The sequence below is a fragment of the Stylophora pistillata genome, chromosome 1 (genome assembly GCF_964205215.1).
Source record: "Stylophora pistillata chromosome 1, jaStyPist1.2, whole genome shotgun sequence".
Taxonomy (NCBI): Eukaryota; Metazoa; Cnidaria; class Anthozoa; order Scleractinia; family Pocilloporidae; genus Stylophora; species Stylophora pistillata.
This window is the reverse complement of record NC_142519.1, coordinates 26390961-26406457: the sequence shown is the minus strand read 5'-3', so window position 1 is coordinate 26406457 and position 15497 is coordinate 26390961. Positions and strand designations below refer to the sequence as shown.

At 40.9% G+C, this 15497-nt stretch overlaps 2 protein-coding genes across 2 annotated transcripts in view; one reads left to right on the top strand and one right to left on the bottom strand.

Annotated features, from left to right (window-relative positions):
• LOC111320641 (small ribosomal subunit protein mS39) overlaps positions 1-7199 on the top strand; it is a 29138-nt gene extending 21939 nt beyond the window's left edge. Inside the window, exons 25-31 of the mRNA XM_022923294.2 lie at positions 433-501; positions 1815-1856; positions 2362-2425; positions 2826-2920; positions 5746-5786; positions 6480-6529; positions 6642-7199. Of these exons, the coding sequence (XP_022779029.1) occupies positions 433-501; positions 1815-1856; positions 2362-2425; positions 2826-2920; positions 5746-5786; positions 6480-6529; positions 6642-6689 (409 nt within the window). The 3' untranslated portion in view covers positions 6690-7199. The remainder of the gene's footprint in view (positions 1-432; positions 502-1814; positions 1857-2361; positions 2426-2825; positions 2921-5745; positions 5787-6479; positions 6530-6641) is intronic.
• Positions 7200-8998: 1799 nt separating this feature from the next.
• On the bottom strand, positions 8999-15227 carry LOC111320660 (mannosyl-oligosaccharide glucosidase). Its single transcript, XM_022923315.2, has 3 exons — positions 14827-15227; positions 11765-12020; positions 8999-11337 (listed from the first exon to the last, which is right to left on the bottom strand). The coding sequence occupies exons 1-3, from the start codon at positions 15201-15203 to the stop codon at positions 9457-9459; spliced, it is 2514 nt and encodes an 837-aa protein (XP_022779050.2). The 5' UTR covers positions 15204-15227; the 3' UTR covers positions 8999-9456.
• Positions 15228-15497: the final 270 nt, after the last annotated feature.

Genomic DNA, 15497 nt, shown 5'->3' with positions numbered 1-15497 from the left:
AATTTGTGAGGACAAGTTACTTGAGAGCCAATTTCCTACCTCCTTTGCGTTTATTTCTTGTCGAATTTCAGATTAACCTTTAATATCCAAGATCTGATTGTTAATTCTCCCCACTTGCTGCTACACATTTCCTTGTAAATTGGTACTGAGAATTAGGATTTAGATCAGGATAACAACCTTTACTTGATAAGTTTGAGTATTCTCATTACCTGTTTGCTGAAAATGTATGGATATTATAGGGAGAAGTTTCATGTTAATCACTTCTAAGATTGCATTCAATTCTACATTTCTTCCCCATTTCCTCTCTTTTTCCTCCAGTTGTAGAAGGAATATTGGAAAGAAACTCAATAGGAAGGGTAAAGCAAATTTCCTAAACTGAGCTTATAAGTTTTTTAAGTCTCTGACAAGGATCTTAAATTTTTCTTATTATAGAATCCATCCGATGACTATTTCTCTAATCGTTCGGATGTACTCTGTAAACGATAAACTAGAGATGGCTTGGTAAGGTTGCAAACTACCTTTATCTAAATTTGATGTTGTTGCAGTCCTCTCCTGAGGTGTTTTAATAGTAAGCCATAAAAATAGAGTAGCCAGTTAAAATTTACACGGGTACTTTACTGCTTAGTCTGATTAAAGGAATCGGCGCTTCAGGAATGAGTAGTTGGAAAAAAAACGGTCCCTACTGCATCTATAAAACACTTGCTGTTTTAATGCGCGAAGATAATTCTTTCAGCCTTGGAAGTTAAGGTCTAGAAGAAGTGTAAGACGAAGAGGGAGAGACGGGGAGGGAGCACTCAAGTACACTTTAGGTGAGGGTGTACATCCCAGTCAAACCTTGAACCACACGTTGTTTAACTCTCCTTTTCAAGTTTGGTAACGAGTGAGACTGTTTTACCACTAGTCAGGCTGCCCTCTCTCTTCATTTGATCCTAGGTGACGAAGAAGAAATGAAGTTTTTGATTGTCCCAATTACGACTTGCTCCAATTAGTTTAGCTCTATAGTTAATTTGGTTATATCAACTAACTTGAAATTGTAAATTGGCTACTGTAAAGAGTTAAAAAGCTGACATTTCGAGCGTTAGCCCTTCGTCAGAGCATTAGCCCTTCGCTCTGACGAAGGGCTAACGCTCGAAACGTCAGCTTTTTAACCCTTTACGGTGACCAATTTACAATTTCAACCTAGTTGATATAACAAAATTATCTTATTACCCCCACCGACGCAGCACCACAATTTCTTTAGAAACTTCCGCCGTTTATTCATTTAGCTCTATTGTTAGTTTGGGTGCTCTGTTACAGAATAGAGTTGTTCCCTAATTTCATAGGCCTTCAGTTACGGTACAAATAAAATGTTGTTATTGTTGTTGTTATTGTTGTTGTTGTTGTGGCCGTGCCATCCTAAAGACACGGCTTCCAACTTATTTTTGGAAATGCATATTTATTACAAATGGATTCATTTACAATGAATGTATGAAGTTCGTATATTTTGAACTGCGGTATTATAGATACGTATGATGCACGATCCTCGCAGTAGAGAGCGCTATTTATGCAATAGCGAAAATCAGATCAGAAAAAAATCAGGCCTGTACGGGTTTATTACGAATCAACTTAACGACCTGCTCACAGTTGGCTTGTTAGCTCAATTGGTAGAGCGCTGCATTAGTATCGCAGAGGTCAGTGGTTCGAATCTCGTACAGGCCTGATTTTCTTCAGGTCTGATTTTCGCTATTGCATAAATAGCGCTCTCTACTGCGAGGATCGTGCATCATACGTAAATGGATTCATGTCGGAATAACCCAGGGATTCCTTTCTTTCAGGAATACCCTAGCGATGTACAAAAAAGCAGAAGCCTTTCCGCAGTAAGTAATTGATGAATAGTCCGAGTGGGTTTGTTTAAGTATGGAGACCTTTGTTCGGTGTCTCTCATTTTTTCCTGTGACCTGGAAATTTCTCACAGAATGTTGTGGCTGTATTTTCTGTGCTGATTTTCGCACCGTTTTTGAGGGATTTATGTGGATAAAATTCACTTGCTATGTCATTTTGAATGGTATCATGTTTGGCTTAGCCACGTTGTTCGCGTCATACCTAAGATGGTTCTGGGATGTATATTTAAATTGAATTGATACCTGTTAATTAATAGACCTTTATAAGAATGTTTAAGCACACTACATGAAAAGACTTAGAATAATAAATAGATGAATAAATAAATAAGAAGACCGTTCATTCTGAACGGCAAACTTAGTTGTACATATGCAAAAAAAATGGAACGCAAGATGTAAGTCAGAGTATTTCAGCTTCATTTGTCTTATGAGTTATACGTTGTAGTAACATGGAGTTTTCATTTCTTTTGTCATTTTACTTCAGTTTCTCGAGTCTCCTCAATATATTGAATCTGGCTGTGAAAAAAGGTGATCAGACTAAAGTAGTGGTGAGTGTCACTAGATGTCACGCTAGATGTCATACTTGATTGTCACGCTATTTTTTCGGCTAGGATGATTGGGGTACATTTAAAGAGATGCGTAGCTTAGTTTAGACATGTATGCATCAGAAGTTAGATTTATGGCGTCATCGCAATTTTACAGGGATTGCCCTGGTTTCTTTTCATATATCATCTTTTAGAAATACTTCCATAAAACCTGAATATTACTTTAGAATGCATTACTTAATCCAATAACTTCAGACCATTTTGTATACTTACGTCAAATTTTTACACCCAAAAGATTTGACTGTTTGTCTATCTCTGTCTTATTTTTCTTATTTATTTATACATTTATTTTTGCGTGGGTTCCAAAATTTGTTGCTGTTGTGATACTTTTCAACTCTTGCAGGCAACTTTTGAGCTGATGGCCAAGTATGGCTACGAATTTAACGGTCGCCGACGATTTGAATATTATAATGCAGCCAACCTTTCTCGTAATGACAGGCAAGGCACTTGGAATTTTTTTTCTCGTTGTTTCAATTACAATCAGTGTTTTCCAAGGTAAAAAACACCAGACTGATAACAATCAAACATGAGAACCGAATTGGCTGGATGGCTCGTTGGCTGACTGACTGACTGACTGACACACTATCTTGCAGACTGACCGTCTTACTGACTGACTGCCCGATTGCTGGACTGACTGACTGTTAGACTGTCAGGCTGACTGACCGTCTTACTGACTAATTTGGATATATCAACAAAGTTGAAATGGTAAATTGGCCACCGTAATGATTACAAAAGCTGACGTTTCGAGCGTTAGCCCTTCGTCGGAGCGAATAGAGGAATTGTGGGTTGTGTGTGCTTTTAAAGGCAGAAAATGGAGCTACGTTATTGGTGGGTGCATGGCAACGAGAAAAACATGAATAAATTAGTGGAATGAAAAGCGTTCATTGATCCCTGTGGGATTTAGACTGCCGGTTTGAAAGATGAGCTTTTCAAGATTTTTACGGCTTTCCGTGCCACCTAAGTGCAAGGAAAGACCGCAGATTGCCATATGTTGCTTAGAATGATTAGGTAAATTAAAATGTCTAGCGACTGGTTTCGATGTGTCCTTGTCATTCCTTTCCACGTCTCGAAGGTGTTCTCGGAATCGGTCACCTAGTCTTCTGCCTGTTTCGCCGATGTATATCTTTTTGCAATAAGTGCAAGTTATGCAATAGATTACATTAGCGGAGGTGCACGTGAAGTGATCGGTGATCTTAATGGATCGTTTAGGTCCCGATATTTTATCAGTGTTGTGAATGAAAGGACACGTTTTGCATCGTGCACGAGCGCATTTAAAAGTGCCTGGTTGCTCATTAGTCTGCAAAGAACTTCTGACCAAAAAATTGCCTAAGTTTTTGTCGCGTTTGAATGAAATGAGCGGAGGCTGCGAAAAGATAGTGCTTGTCTCTGGATCGTTTTGAAGTAATTTAAAGTTTTTAAGAATGATGGATTTAACTGAGTGGTTGTGAGGGTGAAACGTGAGAGTGAATGGAATGCGGTCGGAATCTTCCTTATGCGACGTTTGTAGTGCTGAATGTCGATCAATAAGTTGAGCGCGGTCTTACTGACTGACTGCCCTATTGCTGGACTGACGAACTGTAAGACTGTCAAGCTGACTGACTGACACACTATCTTCCAGACTGACTGTCTTACTGACTGAATGCCCGATTGCTGGTCTGACTGACTGTTAGACTGTCAGGCTTACTGACTGACTGACACACTATCTTCCAGACTGACTGTCTTACTGACTGAATGCCCGATTGCTGGTCTGACTGACTGTTAGACTGTCAGGCTTACTGACTGACTGACACACTATCTTCCAGACTGACTGTCTTACTGACTGACTGCCCAATTGCTGGACTGACTGACTGACTGACTGCCCAATTGCTGGACTGACTGACTGTTAGACTGTCAGGCTTACTGACTGACTGACACACTATCTTCCAGACTGACTGTCTTACTGACTGAATGCCCGATTGCTGGACTGGACTGACTGACTGTTAGACTGTCAGGCTTACTGACTGACTGACACACTATCTTCCAGACTGACTGTCTTACTGACTGACTGCCCAATTGCTGGACTGACTGACTGACTGCCCAATTGCTGGACTGACTGACTGTTAGACTGTCAGGCTGACTGACTGACACTCTCTTCCAGACTGACTGTCTTACTGACTGACTGCCCGATTGCTAGACTGACTAACTGTTAGACTGTCAAGCTGACTGACTGACAGACTCTCTTCCAGACTGACTGTCTTACTGACGGACTGCCCGATTGCTGGACTGGACTGACTGACTGTTAGACTGTCAGGCTTACTGACTGACTGACACACTATCTTCCAGACTGACTGTCTTACTGACTGACTGCCCAATTGCTGGACTGACTGACTGACTGCCCAATTGCTGGACTGACTGACTGTTAGACTGTCAGGCTGACTGACTGACACTCTCTTCCAGACTGACTGTCTTACTGACTGACTGCCCGATTGCTAGACTGACTAACTGTTAGACTGTCAAGCTGACTGACTGACAGACTCTCTTCCAGACTGACTGTCTTACTGACGGACTGCCCGATTGCTGGTCTGACTGACTGTTAGACTGACTGACTGACTGACACACTATCTTCCAGACTGACTGTCTTACTGACTGACTGCCCAATTGCTGGACTGACTGACTGTTAGACTGTCAGACTGACTGACTGACACACTATCTTCCAGACTGACTGTCTTACTGACGGACTGCCCGATTGCTGGACTGACTGACTGCTAGACTGTCAGGCTGACTGACCGACACTCTCTTCCAAACTGACTGTCTTACTGACTGACTGCCCGATTGCTGGTCTGACTGACTGTTAGACTGTCAGGTTGACTGACTGACTGACTGACACACTCTTCAGACTGACTGTCTTACTGACTGACTGCCCGATTGCTGGTCTGACTGACTGTTAGACTGTCAGGCTGACTGACTGACAGACTCTCTTCCAGACTGACTGCCTTACTGACTGACTGCCTGCCTGATTGCTGGACTGACTGACTGTTAGACTGTCAGGCTGACTGACTGACAGACTTTTAATCAGACGGGCTAAACCCCCCATAGGTGGTTTGCACGTTACGTCATCGCCGCCATGTTGGTGGACGTAAACAATAGATATCTCATTAGCTTCTTTTGTTCGTTCACCAGCATTTGTTCCTTTCGCCATTGTTACCTGTGTCTCTAGAGATTGGTTGCAAACCCTACATTGACGGATTCATTTATTCATTCGATATTTCATTTATCATCATCAGGAAACACATCGACAAGTTATTTGAAAGTTTAGAAGTTCTCGGTAAGTGCTTTGGAGGTTGTCACGTACTCAATTTCTTGGTGATACTCGGGACGGCGCTGGTGGTTCTCTATTTCAGTTGCGTTGCAAAATACACTAGTAGAGAGAGGGGTTGTATTCTGTGACATAACTGAAGGAAAGGATTACACTGTGTTAAGTGGTTTTTAGTTCCAACTTTAGAGAGCCATATAACTTATTGTACTTGGGTTAACCCTTTGTACCATAATGTTAGCAGGGGAGCAGGTATGGCATAGTGGTAAGAGCGCTCGCCTCCAACCACTTTGGCCTGAGTTCGATTCCCGGACCTGTTTTTACATGTGGGTTAAGTTATTTGTTGGTTCTCGTCCTTGCTCCGAGGGTTTTCTACAGCTCGTCTTGTTTTCCACCCTCCAGAATTACCAACATTCTAAATTCCAATTCACCCTGGAAACAATGGACAAGAAGAGCCACCTCTTGGAATGCCCACTGCTAAACCCCATTTTTTTTTTTTTTTTAATTTGTTTGACAATCAGGTGATCATTTCCTTTATTCTCATAATCTCAACTTTTGATTCATAAATGGTGATAATGTAAGGAGAAATAAGAAGCGAGACGCTCTTAGAGATTAAAGGGGTAAAACAAGAGATGAGGTTGTCAACTTCTATCGTCTCATACGCAGATTAATCAACACACTGTCTCTTAATTGTTGTTTTACTAGACGATAACAAGAGGAAAACAAGGAACGTAGCACATAACTTGCCAGATAAGGTATGGATCTGTAGTTGTCTTCGGATGTATACATCTTTAAGATTTCTTTCAAAAAAATACAGATACTACAAGGCAAACCTCCTTTCATTGGTCACAATTTTTTGTGTTTAAGGATGATGCCTTAGAAGAGCCAACAGAGATTTCTGAAGGAAACCAATAGATTTCCAGAGCCCAAGCGAAGAGCAAAGAGGATATTGTGGAAAACTCTGTACAGGCATTAGTTGTGGATGTTCTTTATGTGGCTAACAACAGTTGAATTATTTGAATAACCTGTTAGCTCTTTCACTAAGTGTGTAACACAGATGAGCAAAATCGTTCCTAGGGTCTCTCCTCTTTCCAAACTACAAAGCGAGAGAGACTGGACAACCCCAAAGTTTTCTCTCTTTCGTTTCAGATGGTTTGAAGTTGGGAGGCAAGGGAAACTAAAGCGTTTTCAGTGTAGTTTCGTAGCTCGGAAAGAGGCCAATTTTAACTTACGGCAACATACAGTGAACCAATGAGAACTCAAAACAGCCGCAAGTACAAGGTACTAAGCGTGCACACAAACAAACAAATGAAAAACAGAAGAGAGGGTTTCGCTAAATCAAGCTCGGAATGGCTCTTTTAAAATGTGCACCTCTTAAAAGATCGCAAATAAAGTAGAAATAAATAAGATTGTTTTTGCCGTTCAGTCAGGGTTATGTGTGTATTTCTCGTCACACTACTGTTGTATACTTCGTTTACTTCCAGTTTAGGTCCGTTAGGTCACTTAACATATACAAACTTCAGCAGCACTATTTTGACTTCCACTGAATTGAAATTAAAAAGTTTGCTCCACTACTAGAGATAAAATGCTCCACTTATTTTCCAGTGTCACGAGAGGAAGTTTTCGACAACCATGCAGTCTGCTCTTACAGCTAACCTCCCGTTCGCTCCGTTCCCCTCCCCTCCCTTACAAGTAACCTCTGTTTTCCTTTCCTCCATCTTCTTCCTTTCACGATGGAATAGTCTCTCCGAGACTACACAAGCCTCTGTTTGAAAGAGAAGTTAGGTGCTCCCTCTGTTTTAAAGAGAGATCAGGTGTTCTAGTTCATCGGAAAATAATTTGTTACTCGCATGCACTTTAAACTCGCTTTCACAATAAAGATTTGATCAGCGAATGCAGTTTTAAGCGATCATTTTAGTACCTCATAGGAAAAATATCGCGTAATTCAGTATTCAACCAGCTCCCTCTACCCTTCCACCATGCCACTTCCCCTCATTCCCATTCTCCCATCCCCCTTTCCTCCATCCCCCCCCCCTCATCTCCCATTCCCCCAATAGATCCTCATGTCAAATGTTTCAATTAAAACCTGTATTTTACACGCTTACACAACATATTAATGACATCTTGGGTATGAATTATTGACAGGAGATTTTGACACGATGTGAAAGTGAAAACAGTCATGGCTGAATTTTTCAAATTCGCTTCAAGGGTCTTTGATAACAATTATCTGAAGCACGCTAGTCCTTGATACCATCGTCATGACCAAAGTAGAGTCTACCATGCCATTTGTATCGTAAGGCCCACAATTAATTGTCACACTTGATTTAATACTTGATTCTGCGAAGATCTTAAATGCAAAACCCGATTAACATGGTAATTCTCATTACAGTATCGATATAAATGCCAGCAAATAGGTGATAGAAATAGAGAGCTGAACAATACTTTGACGGCGAAAAGCAGTTCACTCCTTTGCCTTTCAGACGTATCTGGCGACGATGTGAGATTGAATTAATAAACGGCAAGTACGGAATTAAATGTGTAAATATTCTTCAATTTTGCAGCCATGTTCAGTAACTTAAAGAGAATTTTCAATTGAGTCTCGAAAGTAGCTCGGGATTGTAATGATGTTGCTTGATCTGCATGCGTGGCGCCACACCCTCGATCAGTACGATGTCCAAAGAGAAGCAAGCAGGACTTGGTAACCAACATTTTACGTACAAACTGGAAACGCTCTAAAATAGTTTCTGGGGCTTCCAGATGATCAGAGCTCATTAGAGAGGGACTCGTTATAAAACTTACTTGGGAACATCACGCGAGCCGTTTATATTATCATGCTTCTGAATTGTCATCCAGAGCTATTGGTTTCGTAAAAATTTAATTGATCGAAGTTTGAATTAGGAAGCTAATTTAGGCTTTCAAATACATATATCTATTAACCAAGCGCGAGGACCGTACTGGGAGAATATCGGCCCGTGGTCTTGACTGTACGGACCGAGCGCAGCGAGGTCCATACAAAAAAGACCGAGGGCCGATATTCTTCCAGTACGGTCCCGAACAAGCTTGGTTAATAGGAGATTTATTATACGACTGAAGTTCAAAGGGACACAAGTGCGGTATCATTCGGGACCATTCGGGACAGTGCCCGGTCCAATACTGAGACTATTGACCGGCAATAGAGCATTTTGATTGGTTTATTTTAGTTATTGGCTCTCTGACTGCACGAGTCGTGTGATAAAAGTATTTATTATCCAACTACACTCCTTAGAGTACAAATAACGCCATAGATGAGTACAAAGGAAGATGAGAGACACTGGGAACGGGGTTGGGAGAGAGGAGGGGAAGAGGAGGAAGAAGGGGCCTTTTTTAGGAGAGAATCGAGAAGGGGCCTGTTAGAGAGGGGGCTTAATAAGCAGAGGGATTATTAAGGAGGAGGGGATTTATTATGAACAAGGGCCTTGCAAGGATGGGAGCTTATTGGAGCAATTAAAGAAGCCTAACATGTAGTTGTATTTTTCCTTTCCTCTACTTGACTGCTCTGATTACTTTGGGGTTTACGACACTCCATTAAAAAGCTCCCTTTAACAAGCTACGGAGAAAAATCTCTTTTAGAGCGTTCATTCGAGTCACGATCAATAGTCTATATTAATTTTCTAGAAATTTTATAAAATCCATGCTACAATTTTTAAAAATGTTCCGACATCATGAGTACCACAAGAGAGGACCACCCTGTGAAAGGATGAGAGCCCTTCCCGTGACCCGTCCCGTCGTCGTACTGTTCCCATATGAACCCTGACCTCTCGTACTCGCTGAACATATTTTTGATTAGATTTTGTCGTAAATCTGTGTAAATCGTTTTAGCTGTGTCCCGGTAAGGTCCCGAGATACTGGCGTAGTGGTTTAAGGCCCTCACAGCCAGGAAGTTGATGTTGATCCATATAGCTCCTCTCCAGTAAGGGGCATCGTGTTCAGTGTTGTGCTTCTTGTAAACCGGGTCGCTCTTGGACAAGGACCGTATACCGTAGTTACTCCACAGCTTCTTCGGGTCTCTTAACTGTGTGAGGACTTTTTCAAGTTTTGGTGAAGCGGGATCTAGGATTTGAAGCAGGAATGGAAACAAGCTGACGTAACCAACTGCGTTCACGTACTTAGGAGAAGGACCCTGTTTTGATGTTACGGCCCGAACAGTCTTTTTGGGCGAACCGGGTTGATTCGGATTCACAACACGCTGAACAAGCTTCACACGCTTGGTATGATTCCCAAAATCGCTATACGTCTCCTCCTCTGAAGACCAATGATACTTGTCCAACAGCCCGTTATCTGACAGATACTGATTTGTCGATTTGTAAAGACCGGCATCTGACCTCTCACCCACAGCCTCAGCGATGTCAGCCATCAGTCCAGCAGCAAATGCCATCCAACAACGTAGATCAACGTGCCTTTCATCGTCTGACGGGTGCGACGCCCGGGGATAATCATCCAACCCGGAAGTGAGCGTCTTAGGATTCAACTCTTTGTCTGTCTTAGCATCCCTGCCGTGCCACCTGTACGTGGATGGTAGGCTTCCTAGCTGTGTAGTGTTGAACCAATTAAACCAGGCCTTCAGGCGAGGAAAAATCTTCCGCAAATACCCTTCATCTAACACGCCCTTATCCACCATCGACTTGATGGGCAGAATCAGAGTGGGTGGGTTTGCGTTTTCGTTGTGCTGTACGACGAAATCTGAAGGTACCTTTGTCCGGGCTTCGTCCCCAAGAATCTGTTCACGAGGAATCCAACCTTCGATGTTGATCAAATCCAGCCAATGACCAATGACATCTTTGCTGATATCCGTGTCCCACTGACTGATTAGTAGTTGGTGGAAGCCTTCATCCCAGAGGAAACCTCGAGGAAAGAAAGGACGTGATGGAACCGCAGTGTACAAAGCGCTTTCCCAGTAATCTGTCGGTTCCTTGAAGAACCGAGAAATCACTTTTGAGCTTCCATAAAAATATCCAATGCCTCCAAGCATATTACTTAACCCAGCCTGTGCAAATTCAACCTCATCATCACCAAACCCTTTAGCCTTCAACGAAAACTTCTCTTCAAATCTTTTGTCAAATTCGGTGCTGTGTTTATCTCTAAGATTCGTGAAAGCAGCCCCTATCAGCCTTTCCTCCCTGCTTGTGAAACTTTCAGACTCAAACACAAATTCCACATCGAAAGGAAGCTCGAGAACCCATTGCTGTACAAACAGGTTCACCGGTAACTCACGGCCATTCTGGTCACGTTTAGTCACGTGACCTGCCAAGGCAAGCAGCTGCATATTCTGGCCCCCTTTCGTTTTCGCCACGCGCATATTCTGCATCACGGTTTCCTTGACAGAATGCACGTGTGGTGTGTGCATAGCTAAAAACGACGAAAACAAGACCTTGGAGGGGCGTGGAAAATGCATGGTGAAAGAACCAAGTTCAGGCGTGTAACCACGCAGCCCCGTAAGTGTGTTCTTGTGGACAACCGGCTGCAGTTGAGCTTCTCCCTCGTGAGTGGTATAGAACAGTAAGGAGACCATCTGCCTGGGGTTTCCCTTGAAATGAATAGAACACAAAAATAATAAAAATCTTCCTTCTGTATCTTTTATTTCTAATATCATATTAATCAAGTGTCCACAAACATTATGTTTGAACTCTATTACACTTCTAAATTCACTTCAATCCGACAATTAACTACGAGGTGAAATCTTAAACAAAAAATCAAGTCTGTTAAATAAGACTGGTGAAATGTAACTTAAGGTTAAGAATGTATCTCTCTTGTCAGTATATGCACAGGTCAAAGAGGAAACACCAGTGCATCTCTAAGGTTTGCAATGAAACACATTTTGAACACAGCTGTTTGTCAGATAATGCTTGTTGTAACTGAACATTCAGGTGTGGTACAAAGTCACCTTGACACACTCAGACAAGTTTTTATGGATTTAACAGAGCAAAAAAAAAAAAAAAAAAAAAAAAACCAACCATTCTCTTTCCTGAAATTCTTGCAGTCCAGTCTCCACCATGATCTCCACCCAACCTTTTTACAAAGTCCGTATTCAACACAAAATCTTTGTCAACTATCTCCTGAGAGCCGAAGTTGGTGCCATCATGTTTAAGCCAGCCATACTTGGGAAGCCCATCAGACTGTTCACAAGTGTGGCGAATAGTTAGTTGACCATCCTGCGAAAGCTGAGGAAACCACATTAAACCTGTCATGAGGGACTTAGGACTCCTTGTTCTGTGGACATAAGAAAGAGACTTGTAACTGAGCTAGTTCAATCCACACAAAACCTTCTGGAAGGTGGCCAGCTAAATTAAACAGACAAAAGCATAATTAAGTATTCATTTTCCACTGCAATATCATACAATCTTTGTAGCATTATAGAGATGAAAGGGGTAATATTACTCTTGATATTCCCACACAAAGACTTGTTAAAGGTCTGGTGGTCTTCTTTGATCCAGTAGTACTGACTGGTCTCAAAATCAATCTCTCCATTAAACTAGTGAACTTACATTGTTACAGTAAATGTAAAAGTGGTTTTTGGCTACATCCAGGTCTGATTCCTAACTCTATAAATGTGTCTCTTTAAGGCCACCAAAGATGGTTTAGTTAATGTAAATAATTTAATGCTTTATAGATGGTAGCTTCCTAACCTTTATTAACCTATTTTCTTGGAAATGAGAACAAAAAAATAAAGCCACGATGCAGCCTGTGAGAAACACTTAATTTTGTTCCTTTTTTTGTGCCTGTGACTCAAAGAAAGTTCAATCAGTGACCATCACTTTCAAAATAACTGAATTTCATATTTTCACATAGCATTAACAAATCAGTACATAATTATGGTTCAAAGCCACCTTAATTTTCTTATCATTTAAGGAAAATTGATCCATCAAAGCATCAATGTTATCAAAATGTTGAAATGATGAGTAACTGTACTCTTCCCAAACCCAACACTCACTCAGATGTTCACGGCATTCCCTCAACATTTCACACTAAACAAACCTTTGAGCCATTTACTCTACTCTGAACATGAGAATTCAAAGTTTACTACTTTGAAACACCATTATGGGGAAAATATGTTTTGTCTAAACTATGGCAAAGAGAGATCCATTCTGTACACCATAATTAGCAAATGCCTTATGAGAGAATGGGTACATGAACTCTATAGCCTGCTTGTTCAAAGGCTGAATGACACTATCCACTGGTTAAGTCACTCTCCAACAGCATGGCCTGGGTTAATCAAATAAGCCTGGTTGCTTGAACTGTGGATAATGCAATTGAAAGTTACTTTTTAATCCACCCAATTGCAAATGTGGATGATGGTGCTCTCTACCAAACTAAGATATAAAATTTTGATAAAACAAACTACACTTATCTTTTCTGGGTATCAATTTACCAAGCCATAGGCTTGGATAAATGGTAGCAGACCATTCACTTTGCAATGAAAATGGTAGTCTGTGTTCCTAGCACCTACTGGATGGATATCAAAGTATCTACTGGACTGTTAATTCCCTTGGCTGTTAGTACTATACTGGAGACTATTTGAAGGATAAATTCCAATCCACCCTCACATTTTTTGGGCAAAAGATAATTATCATTGCCACTGCACTGAAGTTGTAAATGAACACTTGCATGATGGAGAGCACTATTCACTCTTTAACCCATTAATGGCCGCAGCTTTTGTGAAAAACTGTGTTTTGAAGCTAGTTGAGCAGATTTCAGCTCACTGTTGTGGTTTTAAAAGCTCAAACTTACCAAAAACCCATTGACAGCTTGTACACTCGACAGCCTTTCGATCCAAATGCAAATTGGCAGCCTGAAAATCTTGGGCACGTGCAGAAAGCAAAATTTCGAGATAGTTTTTGGGTTGAAAAGTAATGCCCCACTTACGACTTTTACTTTTCTCTCTTTCTCCTGCCCTTTTTTTCCCCTCTCCTTGCCTGAAGTTTCTCCTCATTTGCTGGAAATTTAGTAGGCTTCATTTTGGTGTAGAGATTTTTTAGGAAACTACTCACTGTTTTCAAACCACATGCTCTGAAAGGTAGGTGGGTAATGGAACAAGATTTTTGTGCAGATTTTCAGGTCAAAGTTACATGGTTTTTTGGCTATTTCTCCAATCTCCTTAACTCAATTGCGCTCATTCTGGTATCGTTTGTAAGATATTTTCAACCTGTTCAAGTACATGCTCAAAGTTGTGCTCCAGGGTTAAAAGTGATGACGTCACAAGGCGCAGAAAGGGTGTGGGTCCACATGGGCACATACGGGCGCACTGGACATCAATAGGTTAATCTTTTGAGCCCTAAAAGTGACCAGCATCTAATTTCTCCTTAAATTATCCCCCCTGAATCAAACACTGAAGTCACAAGAATAAAGGAAATGATCTCCAACTAAAGAAACTCATGATTGTTCAACAAATTCTCCTAGTCAGCACCTTAGGAAAGGTGTAGAGTACTGTATGGAGAATATAAATATTGATGTTAGGGTATAAAGGTCTAAATAATAGGGATCTGTTGGATGGAGCTACCCCCAACTGGAGTTAGCTCATTGGTATTCACTAAAGTCTGTATAAAAGTCTCACAAAGAAACTTTATTCCTCTCCACCCTAATGTCAGTATGCATAATCATCACATTGTTCTATAAATATTCCTCAAGGAACTGGTTAGGATAAATTGTCAATAATTCTCCAGATAGCAATCATTGGCAAGATTTCCATAGAACCCCATACATTAATTATGTATAGAGTGTTGCAAAGAAACCTTTATATTTAGTCTCTATGAAATAGAATGCACAATTAATGAATGGGGTTCTATGGAAATCTTTCCGGATCATTTCCTTTATTCCCATGCATGACCATTCAGCCATGATGCCGTAGGGGGAAATTTGATGCTAGTAACTATTAGGGGTTCAAGGAACATGTTTAACGACCTTGATCATAAAAAATCTAACGTTGTAACTGGAGCTAACTGTTAACCAAGCTTAAGCTAATCGTCATAGTTTAAAAAAAAAAAAAATACACTATTTTTTAAATCTATTATTTTCTTACCGCAGCCCAAAGTAGAGGTTAGATCGATATGTTCCCCAGAAGCGACTCATTTCCATTTCACTCTTGTTTATAACTAATGGCGCATCGAGTGGCGTGAAAAGACGTGTAGATAATTTGTAATTCCAAAGTTTATACGCTCCAAACAAAAGCAATGAAAGACAAAAAGCAGCTGCCAGTACTAGAACTGGTTTGAAAGAAGATTCCCTTCCCCGGCGCCGAGGAAATTTAGTCCTATCTACATGATCTCTCGAAGAATCAAAGCTGTGTTTTCCTTTCCTCCGACGTACCATTTTCGAGAATAATACTGAACTGACGGAGAAATAGACTTGCAAAACTCTACGAAAAATTTTACAGAGGGTCAGCCATCTTGTTACCATGTGGCCGAGCTACAATTTGAAAGGGAGCGAGCACTAAGGTAAAAAGTCGCGACAGTTGCGTGACTTCCTTTCTGCACTTTCAGTACTAGTTTAAGTAGTTTAATTTCAACAAATACAAATAACTAATCTACATTACACAATACCAAGAATGGTTTATCTCGGAAAACAAACAAACAAACAAAAAAAAATAAATGTCTGTGTCTACCACAAATTTTTCAAAATTATCTCAAATATCTCAAGTATCACAAATCTGGATGACGATTTTCCTTTAAGAGATAGGTGGAAAACCGAAAA

What these genes read in the sequence shown, in the direction of transcription:
- LOC111320660 (XM_022923315.2), bottom strand. Translation starts at nt 15,203, where the DNA reads ATGGTAACAAGATGGCTGACCCTCTGTAAAATTTTTCGTAGAGTTTTG. An exon ending in AACCTCTACTTTGGGCTGCG is followed by an intron (nt 12,021 to 14,826) that starts GTAAGAAAATAA and finishes TTATGTCCACAG; the next exon opens with AACAAGGAGTCCTAAGTCCC. An exon ending in GAATTTCAGGAAAGAGAATG is followed by an intron (nt 11,338 to 11,764) that starts GTTGGTTTTTTT and finishes ATTCATTTCAAG; the next exon opens with GGAAACCCCAGGCAGATGGT.